This window comes from Necator americanus, chromosome IV, assembly GCF_031761385.1.
Source record: "Necator americanus strain Aroian chromosome IV, whole genome shotgun sequence".
NCBI lineage: Eukaryota > Metazoa > Nematoda > Chromadorea > Rhabditida > Ancylostomatidae > Necator > Necator americanus.
In genome coordinates this window covers 31,776,033-31,791,824 of record NC_087374.1, presented here as the reverse complement: position 1 = coordinate 31,791,824, position 15,792 = coordinate 31,776,033, and the positions used below count along the sequence as shown (strand labels likewise).

At 39.0% G+C, this 15,792-nt stretch overlaps 4 protein-coding genes across 4 annotated transcripts; 2 read left to right on the top strand and 2 right to left on the bottom strand.

The window, feature by feature from the left end:
* Window positions 1-2,940: 2,940 nt before the first annotated feature.
* RB195_003391 (uncharacterized protein) lies at window positions 2,941-3,390 on the bottom strand (the record flags this gene model as incomplete). Its single annotated transcript, XM_064201029.1, has 1 exon — window positions 2,941-3,390. One exon carries the CDS (start codon window positions 3,388-3,390, stop codon window positions 2,941-2,943), a length of 450 nt encoding a protein of 149 aa, XP_064056910.1.
* Window positions 3,391-5,483: 2,093 nt separating this feature from the next.
* Window positions 5,484-9,341, bottom strand: RB195_003390 (uncharacterized protein; the record flags this gene model as incomplete). Its single annotated transcript, XM_064201028.1, has 10 exons — window positions 5,484-5,615; window positions 5,788-5,919; window positions 5,982-6,083; window positions 6,729-6,841; window positions 6,948-7,134; window positions 7,965-8,087; window positions 8,169-8,240; window positions 8,779-8,883; window positions 8,987-9,103; window positions 9,210-9,341. 10 exons carry the CDS (start codon window positions 9,339-9,341, stop codon window positions 5,484-5,486), a joined length of 1,215 nt encoding a protein of 404 aa, XP_064056909.1.
* A 626-nt stretch (window positions 9,342-9,967) lies between these two features.
* Window positions 9,968-10,177, top strand: RB195_003389 (uncharacterized protein; the record flags this gene model as incomplete). The annotated part of the gene is made up of 1 exon (XM_064201027.1): window positions 9,968-10,177. One exon carries the CDS (start codon window positions 9,968-9,970, stop codon window positions 10,175-10,177), a length of 210 nt encoding a protein of 69 aa, XP_064056908.1.
* Window positions 10,178-12,349: 2,172 nt separating this feature from the next.
* On the top strand, window positions 12,350-14,898 carry RB195_003388 (uncharacterized protein; the record flags this gene model as incomplete). The annotated part of the gene is made up of 9 exons (XM_064201026.1): window positions 12,350-12,384; window positions 12,436-12,568; window positions 12,628-12,702; window positions 13,737-13,841; window positions 13,899-14,098; window positions 14,167-14,307; window positions 14,413-14,512; window positions 14,610-14,692; window positions 14,763-14,898. 9 exons carry the CDS (start codon window positions 12,350-12,352, stop codon window positions 14,896-14,898), a joined length of 1,008 nt encoding a protein of 335 aa, XP_064056907.1.
* Between the last annotated feature and the right edge of the window lie 894 nt (window positions 14,899-15,792).

Below are 15,792 nucleotides of genomic sequence, written 5' to 3'. Positions count from 1 at the left end.
AAAAGACGAATGGGTGTTTTCTTTTTCTTCGTTTCCTGGAGTTTTTTTTTTGTACTAGACGTACCAATTTGAAGTGACTTCGAGGTGGTACACGGGCTTTACTTTCTTCGCCTTGCGAGTGAAAAGCGCCTCGCATTCTTTCGGATAAACACAGGTGTCGTGAAATTCGTGTGCGGTGAGAGTTCTTAGTGATCTGAGCTGGAGCTGTTTGGCTGATTTCTATACTGGTTCTGCATGGTTCTTGCTGAGACCCCTACAAGATGTAAAATAGGACTTTTTATAACTCTAACGAGACTAGGAAATTTTCTTTAGTAAAAAAAAAATCTTACAACTGTCACATACAAGGCGAAAAACAGACGATGAAAAAGTTGAAATGGTAGAATTGGACACTGACATCTCCAAAAAAAAACATCTCACAAATCTAATCTAACCTTCTTTGCACGTTTCCACTCCCGCAACACAATCTTTTATTTTTTAAAATTAATTTAATTTAATCAGAATAAAGTTCAAATATATATCCATAACAGTAGTCAGACATTGTGCGTTGCTTTTGCAATACGATCCATTATCCATTTTTTTAGAACATTTCCAAAAATTCTCTTTATTTAAACTAATGGAATGAACGTAGTCAGGTAGAAGATATGGAATCGCATAGAAATCCGAGAGTGAATTTGAATGATAGGTGCCGGATGTGTACGAGCTGCTCTATTACAATGGTAATGCGCAACTCGGATGGAGTTCACGAAACACCGCAGCGTAAATCGAAGGAAGATCTCTTAAACAGCAGCGAGGTTCATCCAAACATCAGAAATTACTGGATTAATTATTTATTTGATTTTTATTTATAATTTGTTTATTTTTAATTAGTTCATTTAATCATTTCGAATTTATCACCGCTACAGTCCTTTAAATTATGTGCCGTTACAGCCAAATATGTTTATTTCTTTATTTGTTTTCACTTATATAATACAGGAAATTAGTCCATTACTTCTACAATTTCACAAGTAAATATACATTTGTTTAAAAAAATCATTTATATTGGGAACGGAGTTCTCTTTATTTCTTGTATACGTATACGGAAATGCTGAAAGGAATTTGAAAAAATGTCTCAATATCCTCCTATATCAGCGATGTATCGCTTGTATTTTCTTATATGAACAGGTTTCTTGTTTTTTTTTTTCAATCGATAATGTCCCAAAGAGGCAAGAAAACTTGTTGGTGAATGATCAATTGGTGCTTTTCGTATTTTTTAAAAGTTTTCCTATCATATTCGAGTACTGAAGACTTACAAGGAAGGAAAAAAAAAACTACGATTTGAAACTGTATGGTCTTACGGGGAACTTCACACAGTTTTCACACAATTTCACACAAGTTCTTAATTCTTGTAATCCACCGGTTTTTATTTTCTTTATTCTTTCTTTCGTTTTCACAAAGGTGAATGATTTCTACGACACTGCAGAATTTATAGTTTTGAATTCCCCTGTGGTCACCTAGTTCTTTTACATATAGCACATCCTTATATGTGAACAAGTCTAAAAATACTTACCTGACGGAGTTGTGAAGCAAGAAGGTGACCGCTCTACCGTAATATCCGAAGCGTTTGATAGTGTCCACGATGTGCGCGATGGTCTCTTGTCGAGGTGGGCGTGGCCTCGGGATGTACCCCAACTCAGTGGGGTGCTTGTTATTCGAGTGACCGCTACAGTGAACCATCGGTCAGCGACGTTCTGTGTCTCTCGGTTAGATGTGTTGCATCCGTGAATAGACGATAATTACTGAGCAGATGTTATCGAATGGAATATTTCGGTGCGTGAGAAAATTGTGACTCGTCGAGAATGTTAGAAGAAAAGGAGCATTTTTAGTAGAAAAAAAAGGAAAATTAGAGTTTCTGTGAAGAGGGAGAACGCCTCATCTGTTAAAAGCATCTTCTTCGATGCTTTTCCATCTCGCTGTTTTTTTTTGCTGGAAAAATCATTCTAGAATTTTTCACGGAATTAAATCCAAAAAGAAACACAGTGTTAACACTACACACTCTCATTGGCTGAGAATCATCTCAAAAAACCCTTCTTAAATGCTCATCATGAAGACAACATCCATGGATCATGTCCGGAAGTTTTCTAGGAGATTTCAATGTCTCAAAAAATCACAGAGAATGCACAAAACCTTTGAGCCGCTTGTTTTCGTTTCTCTTTAGTGTCATTCTGTCTGTAGGGTCACAATGTACCCAAACATATCCTGACGACAGCAGCGTTAAGGTGGCCAGTCGGTCAACTTGAGTGCAATTGCACCCGGGCCACGCCGACGTACGATTATAATGCTGGCCATTCTTGGCGGCGTTGTCAAGGTCTGAGCTGATCCTGTCCTGGATAAGTTGGTGGACGGAGGAGTCACGTACAAATATGACACCATGCTCCTAATTATTTGGCTTTGAGTGCATCGTTTTGAATGTTCTCTGGTCTTCATGTTAGAATTTAAACTTAATAAAAACGAGAAAATCCCGTAATTATTCGTTCAAGTAGAAACAGTTTGAAAGAGGTTCGACAGTCTGGAAGTTTGAATGATTGAAAGAGGTGGGAGAACTAGATGGTTGTTATTTATTTCAATTTTTTATTTATTTGTTTGTTCATTTACTTTTATTTCTATGCTGAGTTCTGGGCTCGTATCCAATACTATCTACTCAACTGGATAAGCACGTTCTCAAATGGGCCCAGATGCTGATGGCTATCCAGGGACAAAACATGGACAAATAAAGAACAGACAGACATGCAATGGAAGTACATACCAACTTTTCTAGCATTGGAAATATTTATCTGACAAACGCCTAGGTCCCGCAGCGAACCATCGTTGCACCGAGTTTGCGAAAACGTATTAGGATATCAAGATATAAATGAGACTTTTGGCCTATTTTTATGCAAATCACAGTTCAAGAAAGAAACAACTTTATTCCATGATATGTTCTCCACAATTATCAATGACCATTCTCCATTGAGCGCGCAAGGAATGAGTACCCACATAGTTGAAATAGGATGGTTTGGAGTTGAAGAAATCGGACAGGCAAATTCGAACCTCTTCGACGTTTTCAAACCTCTTCTCAGCCAACTCGTGCTGCGTCGAGCGGAAAAGGTAGTAGTGCGAAGGTGCGATGGCTGGGTAGTAAGGCGGATGTGGCAGGACGCTCCAGTTGAGCTTCGCGAGTTTCTGCTGGACTGTTTCTACCTTGTGGTCAAGGTCTTCAAGACTTTCGTCCACGTCGTGGAAGCGCTTGAACCGCTTGAAACTCGAAATACAGTCCTCTCCAATGCTCGAGTGCAGGGTTTCAAGAGATTCGGCCGCACTCCTGCCTTGATTGAAATCGCAGAGCATGCTCACACGAACGATAGATTTCAACATGGTTCTACATTCTCTAGAACAGAAAATTTTAAATGCAAGCAATCGAAATTTGCAAATAACAAACTGAAAGTGAATAAAATAAAATAAATAAGAACAAAATAAGTGAACAAACGGGAAAAAATCGCGGTCTTATATTTCATAATACTTTCGAAAATAGGCCTGCTACGAATGTCTCATTTATATCTTGACAACCTTATATTTCCGCTCCGTGATGTGTTTGTTCGCAGAAAAATTTTTATTGAACAGCAATGTATCCAACTAAGAGATATTTCTCCGCTGGAGCGTTTTTATCCAACTAGGAGAACTTTATTGGATAGAGGCTCGGTCTCTTATAAAGTGTAGGAATGATCCCAGCTTGAGCATCTCACTACTACGATTACATGCTCCCATAAAAATTGTGGATATGGTAAATTCACCAAAGTTGCTTTCCGCTAAGGAGTCATCAGATATGTGTGTCCGATCCAAAAAATGGAAAGCACGTGAGGTTGTGAAAAAACATGAAAGAAAGCGTCTTGCTAGCTGATGTGAATGGATGCCATTTATATCTAAAGTCTGCGTATAGTCTGATAACTGTACAAGTCCCAGATCCCTAACTTTCCTTCCCAAGTCTGAGTGGCTTTGAGTACTGAATTACCTAGTTCGGGATCATACACGGAACTGACTGATGCTAGTTGTATTCTTTTCTTCTGTCTTTCACTGTGTAGCCGCAAAAATTTGAAAAGAACCCCACATGCTTCCACTAGAATTGCAAAACGTTTGCCGCCAGCAGGGGTCGAACCTGCGACCTTGGGCTTATTAGACCCACGCTCTAACCGACTGAGCTATGGCGGCTGTGGTTTGCCATCCATATTAGAGCTTTTTACACACTCACCAAAATCATCAGTAAAAATCTACTATAAAACCACAGAATTGAGTTCCAATTCCACAGCACATTCCCATCATTACAGATTATGTTACGCTTAGATTGTCACGATTCACATAACATTACCAGTAATCACCAACATCTGATGCACATCACCTCATAGTAGACCCAGAATTTCAAAGAACTCACTTTTGTAACAATCCTAAAATACCTGAAAATTTTGCAACACTCAATCGATATGTGCATTGGAATCCAACAGTGTTAATGTACATAACACCACTACCAATTTCACCCATTCGTTTTGATCAGTAACTTTCATGTATGTTAAAATCTTTCTTGTTCCTTAGTTTCGACCACTCTTATCTTCTGCTTTTTTATGCAAATTTTTGGACGAACTGAAAACTTGGCGACTTCGCACAGCTGAAAAATAATCTCGAACTGTAACGACTCAACAAAGATGAAAGGAAAAATTCATTCAACGAAACAAAACGACTGGAAACGAGAATAGAACAACAACGACCGGAGCCAAAAATGAAAACACACCAAGATGGACAGTTGACGAGCTTCACCAAAACGCATACCGAATGGCTCATTGGCAAATTCAGGCCATGCAACGTTCTATGGCAAACGGACAGTTGACGGACATCGTCAAAAGACGTCCGACCGGATATAGAGTAACAATATTAGGAAGACATACTCATTCCGCACACCAAACAGTCATCGTGACAACAGTGCGATTTGATCTCCTCAATCCTTCAAACTACGTGTTTAATCTCACATCGCAACGCAGTTACAACAAAAAAAGGACTCATCTGATTTTACAATTTTGAGATGAATTCGATAAGTGTGTGTGTTTATGACATGTTTATGACAAAACATGAGCCAAGGTTTGGTACTTTTCAAATCGTTGCCATAAACAATTCATCAGTTGCGACACACTGCGTTTAGGCGCTCACCCGGGTCATATGTATCAGTGACTCGCACGCGCCCATATATGTGAATATGACTTTGTATAGGGCACTAACAGTAACAGTGAGTCCAAAATCAAGTATATAAATCAAAACTAGGACCACAGTGGCTCAGTGAACAGGAAACAACAGGAGATAGCAAATTGAGGACCAAAAATTTTCGTAAAATAAGAAACATCTCCGTTTAATACACCGCCAATAGAAACATACAACTCTCAAGAAACCACAAAATAATGCAATAATCTTGACTGAGAAATCGGACCCTACTTTGCAGCAACTGGCTCAGCTACGGGAGGTGCTGTATTGTTCGTTGCAGCTGCAGGGATGTCCTTCTTAGCCGGCTTCTTCTTTTTCTTCTTTAGTTGCGAGTTCAATGTGGCAATTAATTCGGAATCCTGATTCGTGGATAATATTTAACCAATAATTCGATAAGAGCAATGAATAAATTTGAGTAGATATTTCAAAAAATTTCACAAGGAGACAAATGTAAACCAAGCTCTCCTACCGTACTTAAGGCTGCATAAAAATGAAAACAGGTAAAAAAAAAGTCCCTCGAGGGGATCTTACCTGCATTTTTGCGTCAGTATCAATGAGGTTCATGTCTAGAGGAAGGCCTGCTATTTTAAGCAGTCCGTTTGGCATTACCAGTACTGTAGTTTTAAACTGAGCGACAACTTCGCCGGCACTTTCGTACAGCACCTATAAAAATGCATCGTATAACGTGATAATTTATAATCTGCTAGAGGGCATAAGATACAAACCTGGTACGGCCGGAGAAGTCCATGTTTCTCAGGCTCTACAACACCCATCTTTGCCTTCACCTCATCTTCCAAAGCTCGTAGTGTGAATGGCATAACTCCAAACTGAAAAAAAACACATGTTCACTGTAAAGTAGAGCCAATTCACAAGATGATAGAAAAATGACGAACGTGCTAACCTTTTCTTCTGAAAACTTATTTAACAGCAACAAAGTCTTCATTTCAACAAAGTCTAAGAACTCGCTATTAAATCTCCACAAATAAGACGTACACTTTTTGCTTCTATATTACGTCTAACTATCACCGTTTTTGGTCAAAAATTATTACATGCGTAGTGGAGGTACGTGTAGTCTTTAGAGGTAATCCATACCGTACACGCGCAGCAGAAAAATATGTGAATGGAGGTAGAAAGACAAGAGATTGGAATGATACCGTACAAATGTTTAAATGTTAACTCCTAATAATAGATGTATATTAACACTAAACCATTCTGACATGAAGAGAAATTATAGTAGGTGACTGCAACACCAAAGACAGATAAGAAAGTTCCTTGTAGCGGTTCAAGTGAACAAAAACAAAAATTAACATTGAAAAAAAATCAAACGCTGAGTCGCAGAGAAGTAAGTTCAAACAAAAGGATTTAGCGAGAAGAGTTACTCCCGCGTCACAAAATATTAAAAAAAAGAAAAAAAACTACTCTAATAAATCAATTATATTTGCATGAAACTAGAAATAATGCTGGGTAACTACCTTATCTTTGACATCTTTCATTAGTGCCCTGGCAGCTTTCAATCTCAATGAATACTGGATATCCTCATTCCTTTTGTAAACTGTTGTACGAGTGTCCATATCCTTGGATTTTCCTAAGATAAAGTACAAAAAGGTCAAATAAACGGGACAAAGCAAATACGGTTAGAAATATTTTAGAAAAATGTTGAGCGATTAAACAACTACACAAGAAATTCTCACCTTTGCCAGTAGAAAACAAAACATCGATGGCGTAGGCTTCATGTTTGTCTATGGTGCACTTTTCCATTTCGCTTCGCTGTTTTTCTCCAGGATTTTGGATTATCTGCTTCTCTCCATCTATTTGATCTCTCTGCAGTTGGTGTGAAACCATATTTTCGATTGGAGTCATACCATATTCGGCAGCGACCTGCAACCATAAGATCTGAGACTGAGATTGTTGAACCCGCTTACAGGGTAGCGGCGCGAAATTGGCATGTTTCCAAGTAACTACATATAACATCAACAACGGTCTTTCAAAGAAATGTACTATCACGAAAAAATACTCAAGTAAAGATCGGTAGAAGACATAGATCTAAAAATGGAATATCATCTCAGTACATAGCGCAGGAACTATGTACTGAAGGAATCCAGTTAATCTCTTAAAAAGCTGAAAGTTTTGGGCTATTTGTCATGTTATGTTGTCAAATGAGCTGAGCGCATGCAGTTCACCATCTTACGTTTCAGTAATAGCGGCAGAGCACGACAACATTACTATTATGAAGTAATTTGCGTGCAAAGTACGCAGTGTTTTGTCAGAAAAAAAAGTGCTGCACGAATAGAAACATCACTCAACAGAAACGGAGTGCAAGTGCATGAAAAATAGTATTTCGCTGGCATGCACCTATACTACTATAATTAATTTACACTATTTTTTCACGAAAAATGCTGGAAGAGGCGTTTTTTTCTCTTGCAAAAGAGTATTTCTTCGAACGCCAAAAATTGTGAATAGTGCGAAATAGAATAGTTGCTGAAAGTGATAATCTAAGATCTCACGTAGAGAACTTTTTTCAAGGCAATGTCTATCACGATATTGTTACAGCATGCTAAAACATGTCTTTCGCAGCCGAACACAATCTCAGTCGCTATAAACGACGATCGATTAACTACCACCTCTACGCTGTGCACGACATAAACAAAGAATCAAATCCTACATCAAACAGAGGCATATATGAAAGAAGGGAATGAATTTGTACCTACCTTGTCGATAGCAGCAGTAATGTCCATATTTTTGTTACCAGGTTGAAGCATACGAATCGCAACTTCCATTGCTTCATACGTGGCCTTCAGTAGAGCAGCATGCTTACCCGTGACTTTATTCGTCTGAATGATGAGTTCAACATACACACGAACAATGCATAAGAAGAACACAGGAAACAAAGCTGAACAATTAGCTTAACTCACTGGGCTAGCTCCAACAACAACAGTGTTCGCTGCTGTGGCAATGTAGCCGTCAATATGAACACCAAGGTCGATCTGTAAAAAGACTTTTCAAATTTCATCCCTAAGTTTTTCCACATTCTAGCGATTGAAAATTAACATGGACATGAAACTAAAACTAGCTATCTAAAAATCATCTGGAATTAACAACGATTGAACAGAAAAGATTCTTGCTCATCCAAATTACTTAAATGGTTCTCTGCAGAAATAAAGCATCAACTCTTCTCTAGTCCATAGGTCACACGACATATAAAAAATACAAAAGCTCCTTATAATTTGATTCACACTGAGTGAAGATAACATGCAGTTGGAAAACCATAAATAATAGTAAACTTATTCCCTTGATTCAAATTCCTATTAGAGAAGGGAGGACTACTCGCATGTGGATGCAAGTAAAAAAAGCTAATTAAAATATGATTACGTCCGAGGAAACGCTACGTTCCAAGCAATTTTCTATCGAATATGTGATATTTTGTCAGAGAACAAAGAATTTAGGAACAAATTAAATTAGGATATAAGTTAGTCTACTTCTAATCCTAATATAATTGAAAACAACAGTAGCGCATAAACACACCTTCACCATCTGCCCATTTTTTAACACAACAGGTGGATCCGATCGAAGAGGTGAATAGTGGCAGATACAATGGTCTACAGAGATGCACGTTGGCATAGCAATACCCTGCAAATAAAATACGTTCCACGTTTGGAGTATGATCATTTCGTAAAAGCTCGTAGTCCAACTACAAATTCTAGGATTAAAGTAACTAAACAAAAATTCTGACCTTCGTAACATCTTTTTCCTTGACAAACACTTTGGATGTCTTCTCGAGTATAAGACTATCGCCCATGGTGCAGAGAGTGCCAACTTCTACCCCTTCCTTTACCTCTGAGATCAGTTTCTGCAACAGAAATAAAGATTAGCAAAGTGAAATGAAGTACAAAAAAAAGAACAAATTGTTTAGAAAGTACACTTATTGGTAAAAATTCGTAAAAGAAGAAAGAAACCTTGAGGATTTCGTTGACCATTTGGGCAGCCATCTGATACTTGTTGACCACGACATCACTAGAGAGTGACTCGTCTTCACGATGAGACTCTTCGTGACTCGACGAGCTGCTCTCGCTGTCTTTTCGTGGCATTTTACACCAAACGAAAGCGCTTAAAAAGAAATCAAATAAAATTCGTCATTCGAATATTAAAAACTGAGCTAATATGATGGATAGAACTCGAACACTGAGACTGACCACAAAACAACAGATGTGAAGAATTGCAAAGAATAATGTCAAAACACAAAACCATGCAAAGTTTTGAGTAATAAAATAAAGCAAATAACAACTAGTCATTAAATGCACAGTACTTCACAAGAGAAAACATTCCAAAACACAGCAAAAAGCTCCAAAACCAGGAATCATATGATGACGTCAGCACTACAAACTCACATCCAAGTAGCAGAATCACATAACTTCAATCCGAAGTGCTACTCTTATTAGGCATCTAATTAGGAACTCAATTATAGTAAACAAAAAACCGAAGATAGAAGAAAAAGCAAGGAAACAACAACAGAAATGGAAATCTTACGAAAATTCAAAGGAGTGAAAAGGGCGGAGCAATCACGTGAAATTCAGGGAAATACGGTAGAATACGAATGTTGGCCGTCTGCCACCAACGTGAGTTCGGAGGTTTACGGAACATTCTTCACGAATGTGGGTGCGTTTCTTCATTTTCTGATGACATTTATTCGGAAGTGTTTAATAGTAGTAGCTGAATGACGCAATCATCAAGGCAGGAGCGATTGGAAGAAGATGGGACCTTGGCCCAAAAAGGTGTGTGCAGCGACAGACAAGCGATGAACGAATGTGAACACCGAATGATAACCATGGGATTATCTGGGACAAGTTGGTCAGCCAAAAACAAGATGGGGAGACTCGCTTGTGTCGGGATTTGGAGAAGCATGGATTCGAATCGCTGCTACTGATGTGAGCAGATGGAAAAAAACGTGCAACGACACATTGTAACATATCGTTCAACAAACAAATAAATAGATAAATGGAATTGCATAATTGTAACCATTGGGAAGGTATCGCAGGTAAGTCTTCGTTTGGAGAGCTGGGAGGAAATGTGCTCACTATCCCTACTTCCTAAATAAATTATGCTGAACTTCCCTTATCACGGACTCCTACAGATTTGTTCGGGACCTTCGTAAGGGTCAGATTGAGCAACAAATAAAGGATGGTTAATTATTTCAGCTTTTTAACAGTTTCAGAACTGAAATGACGAGAAAGAGTACTGTATCCAGTTTTTTTTTCGAGAGAAAAAGTGGTCAGAAGTAATTTCTCGTATAGCATGTTGTTCGTGGATGCTAACAAGGTTATTTTTAAATTTCATCGTGCGTTTTGCTGAGGAAGAGCTAGAACATTCTCTGCACAGCGGGATTCACGAGCTAATACAGACATATCATAATGGGTTGCAGAGCGGAGATCGCAGAACCTGGGCGAAAAGGTATAGTCAGGTCAAAAAGGATTTAAAGGCAGCGTAGCACGAAGTTGACGTAGTGAGGAAACCTGATAGAAAACATAAAGTTTAGGGTTTTTTGGAGATTACGAATATGGCCGCTCTGATTCACTTAATTGGAATAAAAAGGTGTGGGGACGACGTTTATTCCTACGAGGTATGTTAGAACGCAACATCTTTCTACACGTTTCGGCTTTCTCAGCAGTCCATTCATTGTTTCTACACAAATAGGCTGAAGAGACCTCACTCACCCAGACTCTCGACCGCTCGCTCGAGGATGCGGCGCGTGCGCAAACGTGTTGCATTGGAATGCACCACGTTTGCGCACGCGTCGCATCCTCGAGGGAGGAAAGCCGGTTCCCGCGGGATTTTTCAGGACGCCTAGGGGAAATTAGACGGGCGCGCCCAGATTAGTAATCTACACTCTGAACTCTGCGTTTTCCATCAGGTTTACACAGCACGTCAACTTCGTGATACGCCGCCTTCAAGCTTGGTGCAGTTGCGTCTCATTTCTGCAGACCAAGTGGGGCTACCGAGGGTGCCAACTCGATTGAAACCGTTGCTCCTCCGCACCGCTTCGAGCGCAGTCGTTTACGCAATTGCACCAATTTCCAGGTCGTTTGGACTTGACTGTGTATAAGCCAAAAAAGTCTTTCCTCTGCAATTTCTGACCATTTTATTTCTTCTTTCTTTCATTTACGCCGTAATGGTCCCGTAACAACATATCCATATATCTGTAAAAGTATGGTACTCGTTAAAAATTCAAATGAGAGATTCAAAGAGCTAAGAGTTCCACATGGAAACGATACTCGCAGGAGACTGACCACTGTAAGGTTACTTCTTGTGAGCTCAGTGCTTCATAGCAACAAAGTCGTATTGAAATAGATTTTTAGGCACATAGAAATGAGATCGGGAGGATTTCAGGATCATTGCAGGGGAAGTAACAACGCTTTAGGCGACATCTCCTTTTCTAATGATAACATCTGCTTCGTAACATATTTTCGTGTTCCACTAAATGATGTAGATGATAACTTTTTTTTAGTTAGATATTACAGCTGTTGTTTGGGATAAATGGTATTCAAAGATATTTTTTTCCATTCTCGAGCAATAATAATTCATTTCTTTCCATTATTCAATGAAGTGTTCGCTATTTTTCCAACGAAACTCGTGGGAATTCTTAAATTTTCGTTGCTTTTCCTCCAAAAGTACACCGGGGCCAGTTCTGTCATCGACGATATGCTCCACACCCTGTAAAATCGACATAATGCTGGCTGAAAATCATAGGAGAACAGGCTCCGCGCGGGAAAGTGAGCTGTCAGAACTGTTTGGACTACGCCAGTCCGTCCGATCGTCGAGCCTTGTTGCCGGATATCCATGCTACGCTGCACCTTACCGCCCTAAGTCGCCCTCTAATCTCTAATAATCGGTTAATTCGCTCGGAACACAATTCGTAGTGGTTCTTCTTCACGTTTTACTGGTAGGTCAAATTACCATATACTAAGTGATCAAAATTTCATTGAAAATTCTATCAAAAAAGTAGGAAAAATAGAGTATACAATAATTTCCACCCATTAATCATTACTCAGAATTCTCTGCCATTACTCAGCTTCGTGCGTGCCCGTCTCCACGCTACAGTATGTCGCTGAAATCTGTATTTCGGAAGAAAAATAGGTTTGTTAGTTAGGATTCTCTCAACTCCACCAATCCCACTTCACCATTAAGGAACTACGATTCGGATTCCACCGGTTACTGGTCCTCATCCGATGTTTCTAGTCCATTAAGTGGATCACAGTTTATTTTAAGACCAGCTACTGTACAAAGTACATTTAATACAAAACAATCCTTCTATCATACGGTAAATGATGGAACTAGCTGTATTTCTGAGAAAAATTAATAGAAAAAATTCTTTTTCAGCTGGAAGATGAACATTATCCGATGTCTAGTCGTTACGCTTCTCCGTCTTCTTCATCGTTGTCCACATCGGAACATGTAAAAAGATTTTTTCCTTATATGTTTCTATGCCAACTAAAAGATATTTTTCGTATATTTTGAAGAAAATCATCGTAGAGGAAACTCATATAAAATTATTCTAAAACAATTTCCTTCCAGAACACTATACCAATTCAATTTTGAAATTCTGGAAGGAAATTGTTTTAGAATGTCGTTGTAAGTTGTTCTTGGATCTTTTTATGTTGTGTTCCTCGCATTAAATCATAATGAAAACAGGATACCTGAAAGCCATAAAAACATCAGTACTAGAGCTACACTGAAATGTTTACCAAGCTAATACGGGTGTAAATTCGAGTGTTTTTTCCTCTCAGTGCTTGTTTGAGCTGTCAATCATTGCGCGTCATTTGAAATGTGCATATATTTCTGCATTCTGGTCATTCCAGTATTTTCATTTCAGCAAAATATTTGAGAAAGGAACATCCGAGAAATTCCTTTTGAATCCAGCCTCTCATGAATTTGAACATCCTCCAAAGTTTAACTGCGTGAAATAGAGCCTTACCCATTTCAAGATCGGACACCTACATATAGTTAATGGATCACAAAATTTCAACAAAATGTACTCTTATTTTTACCAATGGGTAGTGTGTTTGTTATTATTATTTATTATTTTTTAGTTTATTATTCGCGCTCATTATTTCTCAATATTTCAAATATAGTAATACCGTCTAGGTGGAACAGAAGGTTGGAGAAACCCTAGAACAAAAACGTTAATTAATTTTTAGACTCTAATTTTATTTTAGATTAATTTTTACGCAATTTTTTTAGGACATTCGTTTTCCTCCAGACGATTTCTAACTTGAATCTTTCATTTTTGATGAAGACTTATTTCTTCATGCTTGATGTTTCCAAACTGTTGGTGAAAAATTTCAATTCCTTTGTAGTTCCAAAAATCAAAAATAGCATCATTATGGAAAATTTTAGGAAAAAAAGAACGCACTGAATCTGTGTTAAGAATTACAAGAATTGAATCAAACGTTCTCTTCGAAAAAAAAGAGATAAATTTAGCCATTCAGGATTGTGTTGAAGAAGATGATGAAAGTACTCTAAGACCTCAATCTGTATCAACGATAAGATCACTGAAAACAACAACCACTTTAAAAATTACCGCCTGTAAAACTGTACGTTCCTCTAAATTCGTTCTCTTTCATAGCCGAGTCTATTTTGGTGATTTCAAGGCATTTTCCTCGTTAGCCATTCGTACACGAAAACCTCGACCATCCCTAATCGACCTCAGCCGCTCAGAAGCGCCACAAAATACTGAAGATTTTCTGAATTTCGATGAAGGTAGTTCTATGAAGGACCAAAACGATGTCAGCATAGATGATCTCTTCAACGCTATAAAACTGCAGGAGGATCATATCTCAACGGAAGAGAGGTAGAAGATTGAATTTCCAAAAAAAAAAAAATCCAATTTATAGGGTGAAAAGTTCCTTAGAATTTCAGCATTTCCGCCGCTATTGCGACAATGCCACGGAAACAGATCGTCATCAAGGAACCTGACGATTCCAGCAAAATTTACTTCGATTATCGATCGAAGAAACGATTACCTCTTCCGTTTAGAACTTGTAATTCCACACCACCACGGTAAATTGCTTTGAGTGGAAATGCCAACATTTATAGTCTCATATATAGATCAACATGCTAGCTTAGCTATCTCCACCTAAGTTCTGAAGTTATCGATGTTTTCAGACCGATACTGAAAAAAGAACCATCACTGTCTTTTATACATCTTTACGAGGAGATTGACGGTGATCATCTCTCGCCATTACCTGATGACGTTCGACCAAAGGTAACAAATTGGCTAGCTGTTTGAAAGGGCGAATGACTGTCTGTTATTGGCTGTTTCTTGTAGATGTGATTGGTCGAATTGCTCATTTCTATTTTAGATCCCCAATCGACCACTTGTTCAACCAATGCGACTTTTCCCACCGTGTAACGAGTTTCAACCACGCAAAATAAACAGATGCAGGTATGGACCAAAAACAATTTTTCAGAGGACTTTGATTAAACATTTCAAGGAAGTACAGTTCTAACTGTAGGACTAATTCAATAAGAAAACGTCAGAAAATGCCGAGCTTTCATCACAAGGAACCGGAGCCAGTCACGTCGTCATGGTCATGTCGCCTACGGAAGAAATTGTTCAGTAAAATTTCATCGGATGTATTACGCATTTAAGTACGGGTATCCTAACTCCCTCGTAGAAAGTGTCCTACTGTGGAAGTTTTCCGCAAATTAATTTTTTTTTGCGGTACTGGTAGAATCACTGAATTTCCTCCGAGATTTTCAGTTTTTAATAAGTCGTTAATTAAAATCCATCATTTCCTGACTCTTTTATTCCAATATACTGTATTTTTTTACACCGTGCTTATGTATATGAATAATTATTGCTACTATACGCTTTATACGTGTACTATTTATGGATTACATGTATATATGGTCGCGGAAATTTACATTTGCTCAGAAATCCAATCACAATGAACCCAGAGCGTATTAGAGTCGGGTCGAAATGAAACGAAGCACGCTGCGGTTGCGTAAGCGGCTGCGCTCGAAAGGAACGGTGGAGTGAAGCGGTCAGAATTTAGAAGAACCTCTGCCGACACCATCCCTCGCTGCAGTTCGCGATGGACCCAACTCGATTCCATCCGCTATCCCCTCCGTCCCGGTTAAAGGGATCACCCCACGAATCTGAGGTGGTACGGATTTCAGGTGGAGTATTCGTATACGGGATGGGAGACTATGGAGAGGAGGGTGATTCTGTCCATTTCTCCCTAATTGCCGTAAAAAACTGCCCGGAAGATACGGCTTCAGGCGTACTATTTTCTACAAGGAGTTTGACTGGAGCGCGCCAGCCTTGTGCGGCGCCGCATCTTCCGGGCCGTTTTTTACGGCAATTAGGAAGAAATAGACTGAATCACCTCCCTCTCCATAGTCTCCCATCCCGTATACGAACACTCCACCTGAAATCTGCACCACCCCAGATTCGTGAGATGATGCCTTTAAGCAACTGCACCGAGGTTCATGTCATTTTGACTTGCCCCCACAGACGTTCCCAAGGTACTCCAAAAGGTC